We start from the raw sequence: 17704 nt of genomic DNA, 5'->3' as shown, positions 1-17704 counted from the left end.
GGCCGCCCGTCCCCGCCCGCGCCATGAAGGCGGCGCCGGGCGGCGCCGAGGGTGAGTGCCGCCTGAGGGGCGCGGCTGGGGCGCCGGGCCGGCCCTGTGAGGAGCCGCGGGGCCCGGCCGCCCGGCGAGGGGCTCCCGGTGTCTCCGCGGTGCGGTGATCGGGGTGGCTCCGTCCCGGGTTGGGCCGTAGGTGTCCCCCCGAGAGGTGGCACCGCGCCTGCGGCCCGCCGTGAAGGGCGAGGACTCCTCGGCCGGCGGCACCGCCCTCGGCTTTCCCCGCCGTCGTGGATGTAACGCACCCCTCGGGCCTCCCCGTGCCGGGCCGCCTGGGCCTTCGTGCCGGCTGCAGGGCTTGTTCCATTTTTGAAGAAAATAAAGGCAAATATCCAAGTGAAGCTCTAACTGTGCTGAAGTGTGGCAAAAATCCCCCTGTCCCTAATGTAGCTGAGAGGTATAAAGTGTCTGAAAACGTCTGACAAACACTTAATTATGTTTTACACTGAGACTTGGTGGGGGTCAGTGTTAATTCTCTGGACTGTACATACATCGATCATGAAAACAAGCTCTGCAGAGTTTACAGGTGAGGCCTCGCAGGGTTGCACACCATGGCAGTTAGTTTTGTAGCCTTTGTGTTTGCCTTGGACCCTGCAGAGCCAGCGAGAGGTTTATTTTGGCAGTGATGTCTGTTGAGCTTTTCAAAGAATGCGACTGTAGAAAAAGCTGTCTGCTAGATAGCAAAAGAAATGCCAAATTATAGCACCCTTGAAACTCCTGTTCTTTTTTGTATGTGTTTTTTATTAGATATTGGGGGAAAATACACTATTCCAGCTTGGATTTTTTTAGTTAATCTGTCTGATGCTAGTTGTCTGCGTGGTCAGTGTTACTGTCTCCCAGCTCTCATCAGGGAGATATTTTTCATAACAGTGGAACTTTCTAAAATACAGGAAAATGAGCTTGTAAAACCACACCTAATTGAAGGAAATCTCTGGGACATGACGAGCATTTTGTAAGGGTTGACTAGATTCCAGTGTGGTACCGATCTGTGAAGCACATTAGAAGGCAGAGCAAAGCAGGTCATCAATTGCTTTGTTATATTACAGCGTACGGAGCCATACACTGGTTCCAGAACAGCACAAAGACACCAGTCCTTGGGTCTCGGGCTAGCAGGGGATGAGTGAGAATATGTCTGGTCAGAGAATTTTCAACCTTCTGAAGCACTGGCAGTTGGATCAATTTGATTAAGGGTCTGGGAGGTGAAGGGATTGGGGAAGATCTTTACAATGCTGGAAGCTGGAGAGTTAGAATAAGTATGAACAGTGAAGATGAAGCCAGGAGATGAAAGCTTAACCCCTGCTGTTTAAAAGTTTGCTGATACAATGTTTTCTACACTCTTTACTCCTTGTCCTCCCTTAGGAAGCTTCAACACATCTTTAAGCCATGCTGTTGTACCCCCAAACAGTGCCCTGATGTATTACTGTCATTTCAGAACTTAATCATCTGGAACCATCTCATTCAGAGTCCATGCAGAATAGTAGCTGGGCTTCTCCCAGCAGGCCCTTAGACCTTTGATCCTCTAGGTTTTAGTAGTGATATATCCTTAACATTATGTAACCTTGAAGTCTAGGTCCCAGTGATAAATCAGCAACAGATATGTTTAGCTTAAAGATGGAAAGTGTTTTCATTGCAACTACCTGCTTGTTCTATTTGTAAAACTTTAAGTATTACCTAGTTCTCTCTTTGCTGAATTTTCTCCTATGATTTGTCTTACAGAGGCGGAGAAGCTGAATAAGATGAGTTCTCTCTTAGAAAGACTTCATGCAAAGTTTAACCAAAACAGACCTTGGACAGAAACCATGAAGCTAGTCCGTCAAGTCATGGTGAGGCTTGTTGGAATCTGAGCAGGAGAGTTTCAAGAGTATCTTTAGTAATGATTCTGTTGTCGGTTTGTTAGATCTCTTCAAAGTGCTTTACTTTTTGTCCAAGCCTTGACTTCCTGTTGGGCTGCTGTGGTTGAGGCGTGCCAGTCCTCAACCCAGCAGTGTACAGGGGAGTGATGTGCGTGTCCTGTCTGCCTGGAATGCCTTTGCCTTCCCTGGTTACAGCCTCCCCCTTTACAGCCTAATTGACAGGGGGCAGCTGTCATTACAAATCCAGGAAGAGGGTAAAACTTGTGGTTTGAACCGGTGGTGAGAAGCCTTAACCATTCTGCCACTTGCTGTTTTGAGATGTTTTATTTTGTTAAGCGATTTGCTCCCTTTTCAGTGGTGTTCAGAATTCAGTGTTGGCTTAGTCAAACATGGTTTTGAAACATTGGTTTCTGGGTGGGGGGAGAGAGGAACAGAAGGCAGGAGAGAGCTACATCAAAGGTTTCTGCATATATTGTTCTGAGGTGTTAAAAGTTTGCCTGTCTGGTTATTTCTCTGTCTCCTCCTATGTAACTCAGCTTATGCCTATTAAAAAGGTATTACAGTCTGTTCTTCCAGATGAGCAAGTTGCTTAAAGAACAAAATCAATTCCAGGTCTGCCTTTGTTACCTGCTTCCAAAATGGATACTGTTGTCATATAAGAATCAAAATGAGGATGTAATTTTGGGATGAAATCTAATCTGCCTTTAATTACCTGAATAAACCTCGCTTGACTGAACAAAAATTGCAGTAATTCCCTCTCAGTGAGTGATACATCAAAAGGTCATTTTCTTCCTTTCTGACTAAGGAAAAGCGAGTTGTGATGAACTCTGGGGGGCACCAACATCTGGTGAGCTGTTTGGAGACTTTGCAGAAGGCATTAAAAGGTTGGTATGTTCTGTGCATGTGCTTTATGTACTGCTTAGCAATGATACGCTGTGGAAATATTCCACATCATAAAAGCAAGGAAGGTTTTTGCTAGCCTGTATCTCTCTGTGTTCTTGGTGTATGTGTAGTCACGTTTACATAAGCATGCTTATCTGTTATGATTCAGTCCCACTCAAGATTGCCTGTTATTTTTATTGTAAATGCCCATACCTGAATTCCGCTTGTCTGGAATGTGGAAGAAAATCCATTCTCTCTTTATATTTCTGAGAATGTTTATTTTTCTCTTTATAAATTGTTCTGCCTGAATTTTGGGTGTTGATAATATGTATAACTGGATGTGTGAAGGTATGAGAACACCTGGGAGTGAGTTGTTGAGATTGCTTTTAGTGCTGATGTCTCATTCCTGGGGAAATGTTGAATCATTTCACTAAGCCTTGCTTTTTGCTTTCTCCATCTAGTATCTTCTCTGCCTGCCATGACAGATCGCTTAGAGTCCATAGCTAGACAGAATGGGTAGGTTGTCTTCTTTATTTTATGGCAAAGGCATTTCTTGTTTATCTGTACACATCGTAATCTCACTGCTGGTTTGATTGTTTTTTGTGTGCATCTCATAGCAATTTTTGTTTTGTTTTGTATGTAAGCCTTGGATCTCACCTTAGTGCAAATGGCACTGAATGTTACATCACTTCAGACATGTTCTATGTGGAAGTCCAGTTAGATCCTACAGGGCTGCTGTGTGATGTCAAGGTGGCTCACCATGGAGAAAATCCTGTGGTATGTATTACTGAAAAAGATGAGAGTGATACCTTTTTGTCTTTGGAACTGCCGTTTTGGTTCCTCTCTATATGAGCGGAGGAAATGGATTATACTGAACACATTCATCAAGGCTTAACTTTACTGCTTGTTCTAGTGGAAAGTAAAAACCTCCATGGAGTAGTCCATTCTTGTGCTTTAATCTGATGATCAATGCAGTGCATGTGTGCAAGGACCATTTTGCTCAGGGTCCCTATTTTCTTCTGAGTAGCAATATAACTGGCAAAATTGTTTAGGAAGTTATTTGTTATGTTTGTGGGAATTTTATTCCTTGAGGAAGGAAAGGGAAATTAATCTTATAAGACTTAGTTCTTGGATGGAAAACACTAAAACCTAGAAGCGTACAGCTAAGGTCCTGAAAGAAAATGGCTTTACTTCCCTCCTCCACATATATGGGAGTTTGCACTTGCATTTCACATTGGCATAGCTGCTCTTCTGAAAATCAGGCCATTTTTATCACATTTATATAAGATCAGAGGTTTTCAACCTAAGGCTTCACTATTTTAAAACTTTATTCCAAGTCATTCATTTAATAGGGTATGATATTGTTTGAATTTCTCCCAGAAGAGGTTGTCAAGCAGAACTAGAACCATACCAGTGCACAGCTGTGTTTCTTCTCATCAAAAGCTGGTGCTTAGGAATGTCACTGTCCTAATATTTTGCAGCCACAGTGCTGTACAGACTGAGATTACTACATTTGACATTGATATAGTTCTATGTTCTTCCCTTTTTAGAGCTGTCCAGAACTGGTGCAACATTTGAGGTGAGTAGCAAGAGTTGTATTTCCAGACAGGTTTCTCTTTGCAGTATTCATCTGGTGCTATTTTATGCCTGGAAATGCAAAGCAGTTGATAACTATGCCTTCCCCACAAAGTCTTTGTGCTTCTCCAGGGGTTTTCTGACTTAGGTTTTGGTATGCCAGATTCAGACTGCCATGTATGTGGCCTTGGAAGCCACAGTGTGATATTTATCAGAAACATTAAAGCTGGATCATTTAAAGAACACGTTTTTACAGCTTTCTTGTAACAAAAGTCTGTTCTTATGTGACTTCATTTTTGTATGAATATAACTTATTTAAAACCTTATGTGCTATGAATATGAATTCATGTTATTTTTCCCCTCCTTTTAGAGAGAAAAATTTTGATGAATTTTCTAAGCATCTAAGGGGGCTTGTGAACCTGTATAAGTTGCCAGGAGACAAGTAAGTCTAGAATGTGTTGCATTTATTTACATCCACACACATAAAATTAAACAAATCTACAAGCTTTTAGTTCTGTGCTTAAATTTTCATTGTGTGTGATCTTCCTGACTCCATCAACATGACGTGTGTGCATGCAGTGGGTAGGGAGGATTTAATTTGAAGTGGGAATGACAAATGAAAAGTTAAAACTTCTAAATGCTTGATCTGGGGGAAAGCATTGTAGCTTGTCAGCCAGTAGTTCTGTAATTGGATTTCATTGCACAGTTCCTGTTAATTTTTAATTTTTCTTACATTGTTTCTTTTTTCTTCTCCAGCAAACTTAAAACTAAAATGTACTTAGCTCTACAGTCCTTGGAGCTGGATCTCTCAAAAATGGCAGGGATGTATTGGTAAGAACATCTGTATGGCTTGTTGGTATTTGTTAGTTTGTTTTTGAAGTGCTACATCATGTTGACTGGTTCTAACCATAGGGAAGTATCCCTATACTGATGGCACATCAGTGCCTATATAGTCTGACATTATTGCTAAGAAGTTCAGTGCTGAGGTTTCAGAAGGCCTGTGCAAGCCAGGGAGTGATACAGAGTGATAGAAAAATTGCTCAGAGCTTCCTGGAAATTACCAGGAATTTACCTTTTTAACTACAAAACTCAGTTAAAAAAAAGGGAAAAAAACAGCTTGCAACTGGATAGATTAGTGGTAACAAGTTGTTCTACAGTAAGAAATTGAGAAACATTTGATCATCTTTTACTGCTGTAAATTCAGAGGATAAACCATCCATGCTTTAGTAAGTAAARTAGCTTCTGTTTTGCCCATTGCAGTGTGAGGTTTAAGATCGCTACCTCTGTGTTTACTGAGCAGTGTGTATGTGTTGAGCTAAAATCTTAGACTGTCATCAGCCCATGAATTTTGGCTTCAGCTATGGCTCTGGCTTGTTACAGACGTGTGACTGCCTCTCTTGCAGGCAAGCCACCAATGCAAATCCCCTGGACAAGATTCTTCATGGCAGTGTTGGCTATCTCACCCCCAGGAGTGGAGGTATCTCTGATTAACATTTTAAAAAAGAAGAAAAGTGCAGATTTTGTCTATAAAATTGACTTTGTTCAGTATCCCCTTTTATGGATGGTAGTTTCACATTAACTGGTGCTAATAATGGAAGATACTAATCAGAGTGAAAGAGGTGGCTGAATATGTGCAAGTAACTTATGATCCAGAAAGCCAGCTTTTATTTATGAAGCCACACATCATAGTAATCCTATGGGAGACGGCAGTGTCTGTGTCTTTGGCAGTGGTGAATAACTCTTTCAAGGTGTGCTGACAGCTCTGCCCAACATGTGCTTTGTTACATTGCAGATGTATTGTGGTTACACGGGTTAATAATAGTCGGGTAACTTGTGTCACCAGGATGCTTATTTATAAGCTGCTCTCCCACAGGTCTCCTGATGAATCTCAAGTATTACGTCTCGCCGTATGATTTATTTGAAGAAGGCACTGGAGCCCCCATCGTTTTGCATGAGAACAATGGTAGGTCACCTTTAGAAGCTGGTACGACTACTTCTGTTTGGAGGAGAGTAGAAAGCAGAATTCTGGTAGTCTAGCTCCCCTCTGCTGTCACCTCAAATACAGGAAAATCATAAGTTGACTTACAAAGGACACGGGTTTAATAAGCACATGCGTAAATGCTGGCTCAGCTTAACCCTCTTCTTGAACCTCATGGCTACTCTGGAATTTGAAAGGGACTGGTACCAGTGGGCCTGGATGATTCAGCCTGCAGTTGAAGCCTTTTTGCCTTGAGTTTCATGGTCAACATGAGATCTATTTTATTGTGAGAATACTTGTGCTTGTGCCATCTTACTGAAGGATCAGTTTCCGTGCATGTATGCGGACATCTGTCATTTGCTAAAATGACAAAACCAAACACCTATTAAAATGGAGGTTGCTCTGGAGAAAGGAGAGGGTGAAATTGTCCAAAATCATTAATTGTTTTGCTTTGTAAAGAGCATAATACAAACTTGAAAATCTATTTGAAACATATTTTAAGAATTATGCAATAGGCCTTCTGTGTAAGGGGGGCAGGGGAAAGGTAGTGTAACTGGTTTGATTGTAGTCCATTTAGGTGTTAACAGTGAGCACTGAAACTGTGCTATATGGAGGAAGTAATCTATTTCCACTAGTTCAATTTAACTCATAAAGCTTGTGGTATTTTTTCATAAATTTATGTTCTTTTTTCTTGCTTCCTCTTGCAGTTCCTCGGGCTTTGGGTATGAATGTGTCAGTAACTGTTGAGGGAACCATGGCAATGTACAAACTTCCAATTGCACCATTGATTATGGGGTCTCATCCTGTTGACAGCAAAGGGTAAGCAAAGGACATATCTGCCAGGCCTTTCTCAGTGGCCTTGTTTAGATGCAAATTCAATATTCAGTTCTCTTTTGAAGTCAGGGTGGGGAGATGACTGCATGATKTTATGGCATTATAAAGTGACTTTTATGCTATCTTTAAGCTGAGAAGTATGTATTTCAGGCATGTTTMATGCTTTTGATGAGCTCCTTTATTTTTCAGAAGGCATAAACAATCTGCTTGTATTTGAGCAAACAGTAAAATGCGTGTCTGGCGCTCAAAGCAGAAGCCAGAGTCATGTTCTGCACCTAATAAAGATTTGTATTAACTCAATATTTTAGGACACCGTCTTTCTCGTCAATCACCAGTGCCAACAGTGTGGACCTGCCAGCTTGTTTCTTCTTGAAATTCCCACGACCCATTCCAGTATCTCGAGCTTTCATTCAGAAACTTCAGGGCTGCACAGGTGGGTTGCAGGTCTGCCAGAAAGATACTTCCTAGGTTTTTCCTGATAAGCTGCTATTTATAAAGCATACCAGAATAGCTACTCAAGTTTTTRTGCTCTGTTTTCAGTAAGAACTGGATAGGTTTCCTTTACTAGGTGGCAACTCATTTTATGGCTCACCAGCTCTTCCCAGGTCCCAGGTGCTATCAGTCTGTGCCATTTTGTTTCCTCAGGTATTCCATTGTTTGACACATCACCAACATTTGTGCCCTTGTATGAGCTGATCACACAGTTTGAGTTATCCAAGGAGGCTGATCCTCTACCTTTAAACCACAATATGCGCTTCTATGCAGTAAGTATATTGTACAACCAGGGCGTTAGACTTGCAGATGAGCAGTTTGGGGTTTTTCACATCTTTCAGGTATCATTCAAGTAGAAGCTATTATAAATAGTGAGATTGTCCTCCTGGATGGATGGAACTAGCAGTTAAGATCTGGCTGCTGACTCTGCTGCAGTAGTGACAGCAGAGGTATGGGATTTAGCCTTCCCAGGTTCTATCCCTTCTTCTTGCTCTGATTTTAATGTGTGACTGAATAAATCACATGACTCTGGGAGAAAACTTGGTTCTTGTGTTAGTGACAGATCTCCTGTTGACTTCAGAGGATTTTTCTTTCCTCGAAAGAGATACTATATGAAACTTGTTTAGTTGGGGAAGTGAATACCGTTTGGCTGTACTTCTGAGGAGCCTGCACWCTGTTTTGCTTGTTCAGATCTGCTTGTCATTTAATAAAAGGAAATATATTCATTACTTGTCATTTCCAGCCAGAAAGATGGCTTGGAATTGCTTGGATTTGGAGCCTGCTCTTTCCTTCCTAGATGTCTGGTTTTGCCTTGTATCCAGCATTAGTTGGAGTAAAGCAGGAATTGTTTGTCAGGCTCTTCCAGGACAGCAGCACTGTTACTTTCTGAACAAAGATGCTCCTCTCCCAGATGGAAGAAGTCTTCAAGGAACTCTGATTAGCAAAATCGCCTTCCAGCACCCTGGACGGGTTCCTCTCATACTCAATTTGATCAGACATCAGGTGGCTTACAACACACTGATTGGCAGCTGTGTCAAGCGAACAGTTTTAAAAGAAGGTAGGTACTACATCAAGTGGAATATAATGTGTAGTTGATAGGGAACCCTGGGTAATTTTCTCAGATTTGGGAATAAGAAATAGGATGCTGATACTGCTTTTCTCTTACCATTTTATTTTTCTCTATGTGGGGGTATTGAGCACGTGCCTCTGGTTCATTTCCTGTGATCTTTAATTTAATAGTTCCCTTGTTTTCCAGATTCCCCTGGGATCCTGCAGTTTGAAGTTTGTCCTCTCTCTGACTCCTGTTTTAGTGTGTCCTTTCAGCACCCTGTGAATGACTCCCTAGTGTGCGGTAAGTGGACTCAGTAAAAGCATGCATGTAATTATGAAAAGCATGGCAGGGTTTTTTCCCCCTGTAACCAGAATTTTGATCTCTTCCAAATGCCTTCTGTCTTTCAGTGGTAATGGATGTGCAAGATTCTACTCATGTGAACTGTAAGCTGTACAAAGGGCTGTCTGATGCTCTTATCTGTACAGATGATTTCATTGCCAAAGTTGTTCAAAGGTAAGCCAGAGCTTTTTGTGGTGCCATTCAGTGTTGTTCAGAGTGTTGTTTATAAACCAAAATGCAGTAGCTCACATGTGCTGTTGTTACTTGTACATGCCTACAGTAACACTTCACCAAGCCTTTCATCCTGCAGAAAATTCAGCTTTGGGGAGGAGAACTGGCAATGCCAAAATTGGCTCCAAAAGTACCCCGGAAGCAATATAGTGTGTCAGCTAAAATTAGTGCTCGAATATCTGGAAATTAGTAGTTCTCCCATATTTAATGTAAGGGCCCTTATAAAACTGAATTAACAAATTAGGATCTCTGTCTAATGATCCACATAGGTGATTTCTATCCACAACATTTTTTGAATGAGTTGTCATTATCCCCATTTCATTGGGGCCAGGCAGATTGAATGGCGCATTTGTGGTCTCTCAGCAGACCAGTGCCAGAACAAAAGAGGTGGTTCAGACCTTCTGAGTCTGTCTGGTGCTGTGCCTGTGGGACCAGGTACTCAGGTTAACTCTCCTTCCTGCTTTTTGAGTTCTAAGAGAGTAGTAATATTCAGTGAGAAAATCCTGGTGAGTACCATGGCGTTAGTATGGCATACTTCCAGCATTCATTGCTCGATGTACTCCAAAGCATATAGATGAACTCTGTGCCCATCTCATAAGTATCCTAGTGATTTTTGGAGCTGTTCTTTGAGTGAATTTTTGTAGTGATTCTTCATAAGGGAGGCAAACTTGGAGCCCTACTGAAAATTCCATTTCAGGCTTTGAATCTTAACTACTTATTTTAAGTGCGTGTCCGAGGTACCTACCTTTTTATGCCTTCTTCTGTAGTTGGTAGCTTTCAAAGTCTTGTAATGTGGAAAAGAGCCTCCTGCAGCTTGCCATTTACACAGGCCTTTTATCAAAATTCCTCAACACCAGCCGCCATTGTAGGCATTCAGAATACAGCAGGATGTTAACAGTACGCAACACAGACCTCTTGAGTGAGAATATATATTTTTCTTTCTAAACATAGGCTTGCTGACCTTGAGTGGGATGTGGTGTTACCACTGCATTTTACAAGGTTTCAGGAAATGAGGCTTGTTATTCTTAGACAAAGGTGTTCCTTAGCAGAATCAGAGTAACAACCCAGATTGCATGTTTCCATCCTGTGCTTTAACTACAAGATCATCGTCTGTCAGTTACTAATAGAGTCAATTGTTTGATTAATTCTCCTGTATTTGTGTTTGCAAGGTAGTCTAGAGAGGCGCTGTTGTCTCATGGCTAGATAAGCAGGACAGGATAAATATAAACACAAATAGAATAGCAGGGTTTTTACATGCCTGGACCTGTTGCTCTCTTGTGCCCAAGACTCTTAGCATTTCTTTTAGCTGTTGTCATTTCCTTTAGCTTTCCCTCCCCAAAATGGGAAATACTGTCTTGCCTCATTTGGCTGCTGCTTTTCTGAGGAAGTTGTTAAAACTACTTTAGTGAACATTGCTTAGGGCAGCAAAATGCATGCTAAACTCTTGTCTTGTGTTTTGCAGATGTATGTCCATTCCTGTGACCATGAGAGCAATTCGTAGAAAAGCAGAAACGATTCAGGCAGACACACCAGCCTTGTCCCTCATTGCAGAGACAGTAGAAGATATGGTGAAGAAAAATCTTCCCCCAGCCAGCAGCCCAGGGTATGGCATGACCACAGGCAGCAACCCAATGAGTGGTACCACTACCCCAACAAACACTTTTCCTGGGGGGCCCATCACTACTTTGTTTAATATGAGCATAAGCATGAAAGAGAGGCATGACTCGGTGGGCCATGGGGAGGACTTCAGCAAAGTGTCTCAGAACCCTATTCTCACTAGTTTGTTGCAGATCACAGGGAATGTGGGGTCTACCATTGGCTCAAGTCCAACCCCTCCCCATCACACACCACCACCAGTATCCTCACCAGCAAGCAACACCAAGAACCACCCCATGCTCATGAACCTTCTTAAAGAGAATCCCCCTCAGGATTTCTCTACTCTGTATGGGAGCAGCCCTCTTGAAAGGCAGAACTCTTCCTCTGGCTCCCCCAGAATGGAAATGGGCCCGGGGGGGAATAAGCAAAAGAAAAAAAAATCCCGCATCCCAGCAGACAAGCCCAAGCATCAGACTGAGGACGATTTCCAGAGGGAGCTCTTTTCAATGGATGTTGACTCCCAGAATCCTATTTTTGATGTCAACATGACTGCAGATACCCTGGACACCCCTCATATTACTCCAGCACCTAGCCAATGCAGCACTCCTCCTACTACATACCCACAGCCTATACCTCACTCGCAGCCCAGTATTCAGAGAATGGTTCGACTTTCTAGTTCGGACAGCATTGGAGCCGATGTTACTGATATCCTTTCGGATATAGCAGAGGAGGCTTCCAAGCTACCCACCACTAATGAGGACTGTCCACCCATTGGTACTCCAGTAAGAGACTCTTCTAGTTCAGGACATTCACAAAGTGCCCTCTTTGACCCAGATGTTTTTCAGACAAACAATAGTGAGAACCCGTACACAGATCCAGCAGACTTGATAGCAGATGCTGCTGTGAGCCCCAACAGCGATTCTTCAAACCATTTTTTTCCAGATGGGGTAGATTTCAATCCTGACTTGTTGAACAGTCAGAGTCAAAGTGGCTTTGGGGAGGAATACTTTGATGAGAGTAGTCAGAGTGGAGACACTGATGATTTCAAGGGCTATACACCCCAGGCCCTAAGTACGTTGGGGGTGCAAGTGTTAGGGAGTGATGGGGGAGAAAATAAATTTAAGGGGAGCAATCAGTCCGATACGGTGGATTTTAGTATTATTGCAGCTGCAAGCAAAGCACTGGGGTCCTCTGACCTCATGGAGCATCACAGTGGAGGTCAGAGCCCTTTACTAAATACAGGGGATTTGGGGAAAGAAAAGTCTCAGAAACGGGTAAAGGAAGGCAACGGTTCTGGAAGTAACATGGCAGGTCCTGGGCTAGACGGGAAGCCAGGGAAGCGCAGCCGGACTCCATCCAGTGATGGTAAAAGTAAAGAGAAACTTCCAAAGCGGAAGAAGCAGGAAACAGATGGGAAATCTCCATCTCATAGTTCATCAAACAGGCCTTTCACCCCACCTGCAAGCACAGGTGGGTCCAAATCTCCTGGGAGTTCAGGCAGATCTCAGACTCCTCCTGGTGTAGCTACTCCTCCTATTCCAAAAATCACAATTCAGATTCCAAAAGGAACAGTGACTGTTGGCAAACCATCTTCACATGGCCAGTATACGAGTAGTGGCTCTGTCACCTCCTCCAGCAGCAAAAGCCATCATAGCCATTCTTCTTCCTCCTCCTCTTCCTCCTCCTCTTCAACCTCAGGCAAAATTAAAAGCAGCAAATCAGAAGGGTCTTCTGGCTCAAAGATGAGCAGCAGCCTCTACTCGAGCCAAGGTGGCTCAAGTTCAGGTCAGTCCAAAAGCTCAGCTCAGTCTGTGGGAAAGCCTGGATCCTCCCCCATCACCAAGCATGGCCTCAGCAGCGGTTCTGGAAGTACCAAGATGAAACCTCAAGGAAAGCCATCATCACTTATGAACCCTTCTATGAGTAAACCAAACATCTCTCCATCTCATTCTAGACCCTCAGGAGGTTCTGACAAGCTTGCTTCTCCCATGAAACCTGTTCCAGGTACTCCCCCATCTAAAGCAAAGTCACCTATAAGTTCAGGTTCTGGAGGTTCCCATATGTCTGGGGCTGGATCAAGCTCAAGTATGAAATCCTCTTCAGGAAYGGGATCCTCTGGGTCTATGTCTCAGAAACCACCTCCTTCATCAAACTCTTCTACAGCATCTTCATCTTCCTTTTCATCTAGTGGGTCTTCCATGTCTTCATCCCAAAACCAGCATGGAAGTTCCAAAGGCAAGTCTCCTAGCAGAAACAAGAAGCCATCTCTGACTGCAGTCATAGACAAACTTAAACATGGGGTTGTCACTAGCGGGCCTGGTGGTGAAGACCCGATGGATGGACAAATGGGGCCAAGTTCCAATTCCTCAAGCCATACTATGTCCTCCAAACACAATATGTCTGGAGGTGAGTTCCAGGGCAAACGTGAGAAGAGTGACAAAGAGAAATCTAAAGTCTCTGTTTCTGGAGGGTCTGTTGACTCTTCCAAGAAGACTTCAGATTCCAAAAATGTTGGAAGCACTGGAGTGGCCAAAATTATCATCAGCAAGCATGATGGTGGCTCCCCTAGTATTAAAGCCAAAGTAACTTTGCAGAAACCTGGGGAAGGAGGTGGGGATAGCTTAAGGCCTCAGATGGCTTCTTCCAAAAGCTATGGATCCCCTCTAATTAGTGGGTCTACTCCAAAACATGAACGCTGCTCTCCCAGCCACAGTAAGTCACCAGCATACACTCCCCAAAACATAGACAGTGAGAGTGAGTCGGGCTCTTCCATAGCAGAGAAATCCTATCAGAACAGCCCCAGCTCGGATGATGGCATTAGGCCTTTGCCTGAATATAGCTCAGAAAAACATAAGAAGCACAAAAAAGAGAAGAAAAAAGTGAAAGACAAAGACAGGGACAGAGATCGGGATCGTGATAAAGACAGAGACAAGAAGAAGTCTCACAGCATTAAGCCAGAGAGCTGGTCTAAATCCCCAATTTCAGCTGATCAGTCTCTCTCCATGACAAGCAGTGCTATCATTTCAGCTGAGCGATCGTCCCGAGGTAGCCCCGAGTTTTTGATTGGGGAAGAAGACGACGATCTCATGGATGTTGCTCTAATTGGAAATTAATTTTCTTAATATCTTTAAAAGATGAGCTGTACACAGGACCTGCAGGTTCTAGAGATGGAAAGAAAAGAACCATTCATTGCATACCTGCCACACTGATTTTTAAGAGGTGTGTTTTAAGAGAAAAAAAGTATTTCCAAGGATCTCAAAAGTCTGAACAGAACAYGTGTGAGTGCCGACCTCTGGCTGTGTCCAGCAGCTCCATATGGCAAGCCAGGTTCCTGACTGTGGCCTTGGTCCTGCGGATACTTACACTCATTCTTAATTTAGAAGTATTAATAGTCCTGTTAAAAATAACGGGCATAAAGCTAAGTATGCGTGTAAGTGTGCGAGCAGACCCCAAAGTGGTGCAAACAGAAACATAGGCTATTCTGGGAGAATCTGACTTCTTCTGCCCCCTCTTCCCCTTCAGAATAAGTTGATCTGGTTTTTAGGAAGTTTTAAGCTAATTATTTTAGGGCATGTTTTGGGGTTGGGTTTTATTCTTTTTATAATGGTGGTTGGAGGAAAAAAATGCTTTTTAATTGTTTTTATTTTTGTGGCATTTCTTCATTCAGTGCCTGATTTGGAGCGGTGCTGAGGAACTTGATCTTCCTCTGATGGGGCCACTCTGCAAAATCAGGCACTGTGTTCTGATGTATATCAGCATTTTATTCCAGGTCAAAGTGATGAAGGATAACTGTCTTATGTTTGACTTTCCTTTCACTTTAGCTATTTACTTATGTCCATATTTGAATGCCTCGTGCTGCTTGTTTTCACATAGTCTCTGTTTTAATTGTATGATGGCAGAGCCCAAAGGGACTTGGCAATTTGGGTAGAACCTATGGTTTTGGAAAGCTCTGCAAACATGCAGCCACTGTAGCTTTGGTGAAGTTGGTGAAATTCCGGCATGCATTGGAGCAAAACTAAATTTAAAAAGGGACACCACTGTCTTAATCTGAGCATTGCTTCCTTGAAAGCCTAGCAAACAGAATTTCCCCAGAATTCCCTGATGCTGCATTTGTAAAGAGACAGACTTTACAAGCTGCGCACAAGACCCAATTCTGCAAACACTTTAGAACTATGCTTAATTTATCTGCTATGAATACTTTCATTAATGTTGATAGGACAACTAGTGTGCATTCATGGTTAAAAAATTGGGCCTTATTTTCTCAATCTGCTTCTGTTGCTGAAATGCTTACAGTTTGGTTTTTTTTTTTCTTTTAACTTGCAGCACACTTCTCAAATAGTAATTCTGGTAATGCACACAAGCATTCCCTTCTCTCTCTGGGAGGTGTTAGCCTAGCAGTGTGAGTCATTCATGTCCTGGTGTTCGCACGCACTTACACTGCTGGAAAAAACAGACCCTAACTGCTTCATCTGGATAAAGATTGCAGCAGAAACAGTGTTTTCCTTAAATGATGGATTTTGCCTTTTTGGCTGGACTTAAGAGCATGATTCTGCTGTCCTCTATGGTTTTATCTTGGTCCCTGAAAGGAAACAGACTGAGGAGGAAGATGTTTTATTTTTAAAAGCAATTAAAGCTGTTTTGCCTAAGAGGAAAAATGGGAAATCAAGAAAGAGTTCTGTGAACCCGTCTCCTTTGAATTTTGTACTGGGCAGAATCCTGCTCCCATTGAGTTTTGCCATTGACTCCTGGAGGCCAGGATTTCACCCATGGGGAAGAGATTATACTTCGCATACGGGGATGTGGTCTGAAAACATGTCAAGGCTTTAAGTTTCTTTTAAACCACAGAAATCTCCAGTCATACTTACAATCTGACCCCAATAATAACTCCAGACAAGCAGTTTCTTCTCTGGCTCATCAAAAGCCATAGCAAAGCAGATGTCTTTTCAGCAGGGCAGCAACTGTTTAATTAATTGTAGGGATTTTTCAYCCCTTCTTCCTGTCTTCAGCTGAATTCCGGGGTTCCCATACAGTGCAGGAGCCATGAATTTCTCCAAATCCACCCCGAACTTTGGGGAGCTCTCCGTTCTTGTATTTTCCAACCTTCATCCTATGCTCCTAGTGGTCTGCATACAATAGCTTCCCTCTCACAAATGTTCCCATCTTCATGCGCTGAGATGATAGAAAAGTAGTAAATATAAGTCTAAACCTGGAGCAAATGACATTATCTTATGCAGCATCAGAATTGTATGACTGTGGGGTGTCTATGAAGAGGATGTAAGAAATACAACACCAGATGACTTTATCTTGAGACCCTGCTACAGCGGCTGCATCTCGGAAATAATACCTGTTCAGACTCCAACAGGTTGTCATCTGTTTTAATTCTGTCCCTCTCATTTTAAGTTGCTTTGTTTTAAAAGAGCCCTTTGAACTGTTCTGGGTTGTGTGAAGGTATAAACAGCCTTCAAAAATAGCACTCTTACAGAGTTGAATCAGGACTGGGGATTTCAAGGAATGGTTTGCTGGATACTTGTCATTAATTGGAGTGATGTTTTACCGATATGAAACATACATTAAAAGTTAAAAATAAATACTGTTCGGCTTCGTAATTAACACATAAATGCATTTTAAATGAAAGAGCTGAACATGTTTCCTTCTCTGCTTGCCCAAGACCAAAGTTCAATATTCTAAATTTCTCCTGCAAAAGGTGGGCATCACGAACACCTACAGAAGTACAGGGAACAAAGTCTCATCCTCTCTAAGCCTCTGTGACACCAAGTGCTGCAAGAGAAACTGAGTCCTGAACTGTGGTCATAGCAGGTAATAAGCTTTTTGATCCATTTTGATGCACTGTACCCTTTCCCCTTTGTACCCCCTTCGTTTTATATCATGTGAGAAAAAGATATACCAGAGTCAGGCAACAGTTGCATGATGCTTCTATTGCATTGATTAGAGATGAGGTACACCTGTCAATATTACACAGACATTTTACATGTAAATGCTTGGTCTCTTACAAATGTTTTATTTTTAAAATATTTTTGCTTATTCTCTACAATATTTTACATCTTTCAGTATTGGAAAGATAAATGTGTAAACAAAATAAAAGCCAAACCTTTTAATCTCAGGTAGAGGAATTGAGATTAAAAGAAAATGGTTCTTTCCTAAATGGTCATTATGTAAATATGTGTCTTGAAATTTGCTTTTTTGTGGGCAACCTTGTAAATAATTCTGGCTACTTTTTCATTCTTTTTTGATGTAGAGTGTACTTTCAACTTTTTTGGAAATATTGCAAARAACATGTTTATTTACATGCAAATAAATCTCTTTGGTAAAGAGGTCTTAATGTTTTCTGGAAACCGTTCTGCTTCCCTAGAGCTGACTTTCTGCAGAGCTGTTCAAGGTGGTACGGTTACTGGCAGACGCTTCAGAAAGCGCAAAAGGCTGTCACCTGTCACACCAGGCCTTTGATCTGAGCTCGTAGAGGAGTGAAATTAAAGCGAACACGGAGGGGAATCGTGTGTGCATTCGTGACGATTTGCAGCCCCAGTGTGCAGGGAGCCGCGCCCGCCTGGGGTCTAGGAGCGGCCGGGGGATGCCGAGGGTCAGTCTGCCGCTTTGCTTCCCCCGCGGCGCGCATCAGGGCTGGAAGCGCTACCGGGAAGCAGCGCTCATCGCGGCCGGGCTGGCGCGGCGCGGCGCGGGGCACTGTCGTTCCACGCTTGATTTTCCCGCCGGAATTACATCACCGTGACGCCGCGGCAGCCCGGCTTGTGATTGGTCGGCGTCAGCGACCAGCTGGCTCCTCCCGGAAAGGGAGCGGGG

At 42.9% G+C, this 17704-nt stretch overlaps 2 protein-coding genes across 8 annotated transcripts in view; both read left to right on the top strand.

Moving 5' to 3' along the window:
* The first annotated feature begins 6 nt into the window (after positions 1–6).
* MED1 (mediator complex subunit 1) lies at positions 7–17220 on the top strand. Of its 4 annotated transcripts, none has more exons than XM_026072947.1 (17): positions 7–51; positions 1771–1877; positions 2713–2791; positions 3251–3305; positions 3434–3566; positions 4340–4368; positions 4735–4806; positions 5121–5195; positions 5768–5841; positions 6238–6327; positions 7050–7161; positions 7485–7609; positions 7822–7940; positions 8524–8725; positions 8924–9019; positions 9127–9232; positions 10752–17220. In XM_026072947.1, exons 1-17 carry the CDS (start codon positions 24–26, stop codon positions 13996–13998), a joined length of 4749 nt encoding a protein of 1582 aa, XP_025928732.1. In that variant the 5' UTR covers positions 7–23; the 3' UTR covers positions 13999–17220. The 4 variants fall into 4 exon arrangements, with proteins under 4 accessions (XP_025928732.1, XP_025928734.1, XP_025928735.1 ...); XM_026072949.1 differs by lacking the exon at positions 7–51 and adding an exon at positions 154–378; XM_026072950.1 differs by lacking the exon at positions 7–51 and adding an exon at positions 430–451.
* Positions 17221–17459: 239 nt separating this feature from the next.
* Positions 17460–17704, top strand: part of FBXL20 (F-box and leucine rich repeat protein 20) — a 44359-nt gene continuing 44114 nt past the window's right edge. For all 4 annotated transcript variants that reach the window (XR_003254742.1, XM_026072953.1, XM_026072954.1 and 1 more), the window contains exon 1: positions 17460–17483. Coding sequence is in view for 3 of the 4 variants with exons in the window: in XM_026072953.1 (XP_025928738.1) it covers positions 17475–17483 (9 nt within the window). In the remaining variant the exon portion in view is untranslated. The remainder of the gene's footprint in view (positions 17484–17704) is intronic.

This window comes from Apteryx rowi, unplaced genomic scaffold (genome assembly GCF_003343035.1).
Source record: "Apteryx rowi isolate R43461 unplaced genomic scaffold, aptRow1 scaffold_354, whole genome shotgun sequence".
Taxonomy (NCBI): Eukaryota; Metazoa; Chordata; class Aves; order Apterygiformes; family Apterygidae; genus Apteryx; species Apteryx rowi.
The sequence above is the reverse complement of the archived record's forward strand: the minus strand, read 5'-3'. Positions and strand labels throughout refer to the sequence as shown.